The sequence below is a fragment of the Malurus melanocephalus genome, unplaced genomic scaffold (genome assembly GCF_030028575.1).
Source record: "Malurus melanocephalus ecotype Western Australia unplaced genomic scaffold, MMel_1.1 scaffold_522, whole genome shotgun sequence".
In the NCBI taxonomy this organism is placed as follows: Eukaryota; Metazoa; Chordata; class Aves; order Passeriformes; family Maluridae; genus Malurus; species Malurus melanocephalus.
Window position 1 is genome coordinate 249,228 of NW_026623754.1, and position 6,779 is coordinate 256,006.

The 6,779-nt window shown below is 44.6% G+C and overlaps 1 protein-coding gene across 1 annotated transcript in view; it reads left to right on the forward strand.

Moving 5' to 3' along the window:
• CD8A (CD8 subunit alpha) overlaps nucleotides 1-2,027 on the forward strand; it is a 13,149-nt gene extending 11,122 nt beyond the window's left edge. The window contains exons 6-7 of the mRNA XM_057381672.1: nucleotides 389-490; nucleotides 1,888-2,027. Coding sequence (XP_057237655.1) covers nucleotides 389-490; nucleotides 1,888-2,027 — 242 coding nt within the window. The remainder of the gene's footprint in view (nucleotides 1-388; nucleotides 491-1,887) is intronic.
• The last annotated feature ends 4,752 nt before the right edge of the window (nucleotides 2,028-6,779 follow it).

The window sequence follows — 6,779 nt, forward strand, 5'->3', positions numbered from 1 at the left end:
CCAAAGCAAAGATGATTGGGCAGTCCCAGCATCATCTCCCCATCCCCACTCCTCCATCCCACCCATGGCTCTGAAAGAAGACTAAAACAAATTCCATTCCCCTCCTTCTTCCTCAGTACAAGCAGGTACAAGGTCTTACAAGCTCAGTGGCTCAGGCTTTCTGAGGATGGTGTCATAAAGTGAGAAGTAAAGAGGCTGCAGCTCCTTTCTGGCTCTTGAGACACCCTCTTTAGAGAGACCACATCCAAACTGGGCTCTGTGAATTTCCCCCAGAGTTGAGCCCTTCACTGCACAGGAACAGCCATACCCAGGCAGGAGAGCAGAAAGGCAGGAGTAAATTATTTTACTGTATTCTCCTATGTGCTGAATTCATCCATTTCACCTATAGCCACCACTGCAGGACCCTCCACACCAGGACCCACCCCGCACGGTGCCATCACTGAGAACGACTCCTGTCTGACGACGCCAAATCCAGATATCCTGGATGCAGGTAGGGAGTGGGGAAGAGTTGGGCACTGATACGAAGGGGGATTCTGCAGATATTCTGGCATTGGGGGAGAGTGAAAATCCATACAGCTTTAGCAGAATAAGAAAGATTAAACTGCAATGTTTCATCCCTCCCTAGGAAAGGTTAAAGAGGACATAAAAAGCACGAGTATGTCCCATGCCTGGGCACACCAGGAACAGGGGTAGGGAGGGTATTGCTTTGGGGGCTTGGCTGCTTTTAGCCTCACCAGARGACACAGGAAAGCTTTTGGCCATGTTTCCTCCCTCCAGTTCGCAGGAAAATGCTGACAGCAGTAGAACATCACTGCAGGCCCAGGGGAAGCCCTCTTCCTCAGGAACACCAGGCAGTGCCCTGGGCTCCAGCAGAACTGGCTTTAACATCAGCCAGGAGCACCTGGTTGTTATGATCCAATTTAAGTACAGAAAAGCAGAGGAAACTGAGTGTCTGTGAAAAAAGCTGACAGAACGAGAAAAGGTTCAAAATATTCCCAGAATGAGATTAAAACCAAATGAGATTAAATGTCGATGCCAAAAAAATTTATATACTTTAYTTGATAGTAAAAGAGGCAAAGAGAAAGAAAGAGAGAAGAAAGAAAAATAGAAAAAGTGTGCATGGAGGGGCGGGGAGGCAAGGGGACAGGGAGAAGGTGACAGGGTTAGATGGGAACATACCACCCTTCCGGGGGTCCCAACGACATCTCGTTGCTCCCYTCCATCCAGTCTTTTGGGTGCTGAGGGTCCCCGCCACTGCTGCCACGCCAAAGAGTACAGAATCCATTGCATTAATAAACGTTTTGGGCCAGCTGGGAACGCCCACGGGTCACCCCTTCAGGGGCTCAGTTTGACACTGTCCCTTGCAACACTGTGGATTTGTTGCATCACCTCTGGTATAGGGTCTGGGGACCCCTTTGGGGGCCATGACAACCCCTCGACKGTCCCCATSAGCTTGGATCACCTTGTCCTGGGGTGCAGGACCCCAGAGCTGATCTCCTTTGCACAGCAGAGGACGGGCGTTTCTGTGCCTCTGACCACAGGCACACCCAACGCCTCTTCTCCCCTCCCCACCCTGTGGYGAGGGTCTGTGCTGGCCTGGCAGCTGATAGCCCTGGGGTTATGGTCCCCACCCTAAGGTGCTAAGCGTGATCCCTTTGTGAATGTGTTCTTCTCCCCAGCTCTGAGCTGTTCAGTACTTTATCTTTGATCAGTGGGCAGTGAGCAGTGCAGCCAGGGCCACATTCAGGGTTTTGATGGCTTTCTCTGCAGCTTTTGTACAGTTTCACTATAGTACGCAACAAGTCCGTCATGAAAATGTTTAAGTCATAAACTATAACATTTCAGTCTCTGACACTGGTGGACATTTCCTCTTCTCTATTCCTGCAGAGAGAACACAGGAAGACCTGAATTACTTCTGTCTTGCCTTCCTCTGGATCCCCTTGACAGGCCTCTGCCTCCTGCTCCTGCAGCTCCTGGCCACCACCATCGTGCTGCGCCGACGTAGGACTACAACCCCCTCTAGATGAACCTCTGCCCTGAAACCACAGCCCTGCCCCTCAAAGAAATCGGTGTTCTGGCTGCTTTGGGAGGCAGCAGATAACCAGGAAACCGGTCAAAGCAAGGGAAGGATCCCTGTTACAGTGTCCAGATATCTTCCAACMGATCTCCACACTTCCACAGTGACTTTTCCCTCCCACTCCAGCTCTTTCCAATGTTTTGTACAAACAACGTGCAATGATCTGACCGCAGCATTGGGGTTCTTTCCCAACAGAAGGGAACATGTTATGCATGGGAAGCACTGCCTTGAAAATGTATTTTCTCTATTCAGTGTCRTTGAATGAGGCATGTGACACACACCAAAATTTAATGTATAAACATTGAACAGAAAACTGTTGAGAAAACTGAGCAAAAGCGTTTTTCTGTATTTCACTCCCTGTAAGTTTTGTTATTCTTCCAAATTAAATTACTATGTCATGATCCAGAGATTAATTATTTACTGCCAGTCCTACTGCTTGAGAGCCTACAGAGACAATCCTGTGGGGAGAAACAGGATGTGGAGTTTTAAATTCAAAAAGCATTTCAGTAAGATGAACACATGTTCAACCAAGTCCTCACTACTACATGGAATCCTAATATGAGATAAACAGTGAAAAATAAAACCCCAAGCAATGAAAGACACATATTTGGGCATTATTAACTGATAGCAGTGATGCACTAAGACCCCAGTCCTGTAGCAGACTGATGTAGCCAAAGCCCCACCCAAATCTAGCGAAGAACTGGAAGCAGGAAATCTTTGGGTTTGTATTTTTTGTTTCATTTTGTGAGGACTGTTTATTGTTGCTTTTTCTGTAGTCTTTCCTTTGCACAGGAAACCACCACCTAGAAAAAGAATTACAACACTAGCAATGGCAATTACCCCCTGAATATAGCTCCAATCCACTGCAGAGGGGATTATCAATTTTAATTTCCAGTACCACTGTAACAGGAGTTAGCACAAACCTTTAAGGGAAGTGAATTTAAAAGCATATCCAGCCCTCCACCTGAGGATTTTCTGTGACATCCTACATGTTCATAGACTGCTGTCCAATCCAAGATACACAGGGGTAAAACTTGTCCTTCTGTCTCACTTTACCTGGGCTTTTCCCTTTCTGAACCACTGAAATTTAAGTATGTTTTACAAATACATCCAAATACACTGAACTGAACTGCTCTGATTCCACCTTTGCTGCAAAAGCAGCACAATCCTCTCTGCAGAAGGTCAGAAAGCTGAGGGGACCAGAACARCTTGGGGCAAGCACTAAAACTCTTTTGTAGTCACTGCCCTGGGGTTCTCACTGAGTACCCTAAAAATTACCAATTTCACCACAAAATCCTCCAGCAAAGGCAGGGGTCCAGCACAGCTCTCCAAGGCAACACTGATATTCCTTTGCCAGCTCTTTCTTCCACACAGTCCCTTGATCAGCTCATGTTTCAGCTCAGYTGCACCCAGCACTGCACCTTAGATTTAAACCTACGGCTCAAAAGAGCCTGTAAAGTTTTCCRTTGACAGATAAGGCTGAGGACTAAAGGATATAAATATTCTTTATAATCCACTCATGTTCTGGGTTTTCTTCAGGAGACCTTTGCACCCCTATTAATAAGGTACCAATAGAAGGCAAATTCAAAACCACATCTTTTACACTAAACTTTTAGGAAGCAATTGCAAATATCAACAGTCAGAAAAGAAAGAGCCAAAAGCAACACACCTCTAGCAAATCATGCAAGTTCAGAGCAGACTGGCTGGGTTGGTGGTTGAGTGGCAATKTCTGGACAAAGGGCCTGGACTGCTGCTTGCACTAATAGAAAGAGAAGGACTGGCTGAACTGGAGTCCAGAAAAGCAGCTCAAGGGTGCTTGTTTGCCCATGAAGGAAGGTGCTGTTGGACAGGCCCTACAGATCTGACAGCTTTTTTTCGCTTACAGCAGATCTGACAGCTTTTTTTTTTTGCTTGGAGGAGGTCCCAGGTTCCACAATGAGCTGACTGAGCAGGATGCAGAGGTAAAGGCTGGGAGCTGTCACAGGCTGACACAAGGCAAACTGGACTCTGACACAGAGAATGATTTTTAAAGAGAAGCAAAAGGAATACATTTGTTTCAGAGGCTGATGGTTACCTAATTGCTGACTTGCTTCAAACTAATAATGGACAGCTCAAGACTCTCAGAAGCTGATGGGCTAAAGACAAATTACCCAGGAGTTAACACTTTAAGGTGGGAGGAGCAAGAGCTGTTTCACAATGTAATCATAACCTTTAATAAAGAAAAAAAGAGTACAAGATGGTCACTGAAAGCCTACAAGGTTGAGGGAGGCATCAGATGTCCCAAAACAGAGAGCATCTAGAAATTGTTAATAGACCCCTGCTTCTACCCCATCCAGAGCTTCACTCATGCAATGAACTTTTCTGATAAAGAATTTTGATGAGTTAAATCAGCTCCAAATACTGATAATACAGCCAAGATGACCCCACCAGAGCCAGTAACTGGACTGCTCAGTTAAAGTCACTTCGTCTGCCCAAGCCTGCATTTGACAAATGACCTGCTGCAGGGAAGGAACCTAAGCTCCACCCAAACTGCTCAGACTAATTCTGGGGTGTGTTTTGTGGCTTTCCAAGCATGTGCTTGAAAGCTACCCCCAAAACCAACCCCTTGCTGCTGCTTCTGCAGCATTCAACACAGAAAAGCAAATTTAGGCAAGGGAAAAAAAAGTACAGAAACCTCTGGAAACAAAGTAAATAGCCAGTGAAACATGACCTTCCTGTAAATAGGTTTATTCCTTCTGATTCATCTGAAATCAAAWCTGTTTGACATGCAGGGTCAGCATGAGCTATCCATCACTGGATTCCCATCCTGAGCTGTGCTGAATAAACTGAATACATGTAAATTTTTGTCAGGGGAGATCAATCACATCTGTTTGTGCTCCACATTCCAGGGAACCTCCCTTGTAACTCAGAAACCTTGAAAAACACTGGATTTACTCTCAGTTCTGAGGGGAAAAAYTGTCAGTCARCATAGYTATRTTCATATATTTATTTCCTCTCCCCRCAGGCAAATGTCTCATAAATKATGCTCAAGMCTTGAACTGARACATTATTTGCACCTTCCCCATCCCCTTGTTTCTTTAGCCTAAATAAAGGAAATGTCACAGCCATAACCTGACAGTAAAGGAGGAGGAAACCAACAGCAATCTAAAATAAACATGAGGCAGAGAAAAGGCAGAAGAAAAGGGAAACTCTGTTTCAAAGGCTGAACTCGGGGAAGGTTTGCTCACTGCAGCCCAGGCCACAGCACCCACCAGCTTCAGCACTGAGTCTYTGTTCCAGTCTGCATTGCTGGTTTAAAACACCCTCTAAAAAGTGAAAAGTTCTGAAGTGGAATAGGAACTGGACAGCACTTCCAGGGCTTTTGCACTTGAATACACAGATACAGCTGTCCTGTAAAAATTACTAGAGTTGGTGTGATCCAAAACACCAGTTCCTGCATACACACCAAGCAGGAGTCAGTAAGAGCTTTTAGGAGGCTGTACACAGCTCCAGTTCCTGTATTTCTCTACAGGACCACTAATTTAATCAAACTTGAAGTCATTAAGGAAGATTAAGTCACTCTTTATATGTTTTTGTATGTTTTTCTTCCTTTTTACATTTTAAGACTTGAATTCACAGTAGTGATGTAGCACCACATTACAACTTTACTCACTGCAAATCATTGCTGCCATTCTTCTTTTTCCTCTTTTCTCAAAGCTTTTCCTATTTCTCCTATTCACAAAGGGAAAAGAGCAAAAGTTGGGATGGATYAAGGAACATGATATCCCTCCCTGCCCAACAGACAAATCAACCGCTGAAGTGATAAGCACGGAAAGAAAAACGGTATCTTGCAGTGGGCAAACACACCTCACAAGGAAAATGTAACCCAAACTTACTGCCTTCAACTTGGTAAATTGGCTATGAGTGATAACTTCAACCTTGAATTTTAGCAGCAGCCATCCTGTAAATTGCCAAGAAGGAAGGCTCAAAGCAACAGGATGGAGACAGATCTCTGCTAACAGGGATCAGAAGCTCGACTCATTACTGGTAACACACAGCATCCACTTCAGCTTCTCCATGCATTAATTAATCTTCCAGAGAAGAGACTGAAATCAATACAGTGTTTCCACAGAGGAACACTGATTTTAGGAGGCAAGTTTGTTAGTTCACCCATGTSTAGCTGCAATGTGCAGTGCTGAGGTCACAGCAGGAAGACTTAATTATAAGCACTTCAGAGAGCAACTGAATATCCAGAGTGCTAAGGAGAGGTGAGAACGTGAGCTTTGTGTTAATGACAGCCAAAAACGAACAATACCTTTGAAGTTTAAAAAGGCTATGTAGTATTTCCATTTCCTACCRCTTTTAAGCTTTGATAATGCTCTATAACCCAAGTCAGACTTGAAACCCCACAAGAACACATCACAATACATTACCTATTTAAGGCATTTACAAAAATTAAAAYTCAAATCTATTAATAGACATTGAGCTAACACTATGAAAGAACTGCTGCTATCAAAATCAAGTTTATTCTTGATCATCCATTACTTTTGGAGCACCGATAAGTTAAACTTTATGTAACCATGGTAAAAAAATTCTTGGCTTGCTGCCCACATACACCACTAACTGGTGCAYTTGCTGCCACAGAGCTGCTGTTCTGATGGTTTGCAAAGAAGGGGAAAAGCACCAGCTGCAAGCCCAGCACGGTCTGAGGAGTGACATGGCA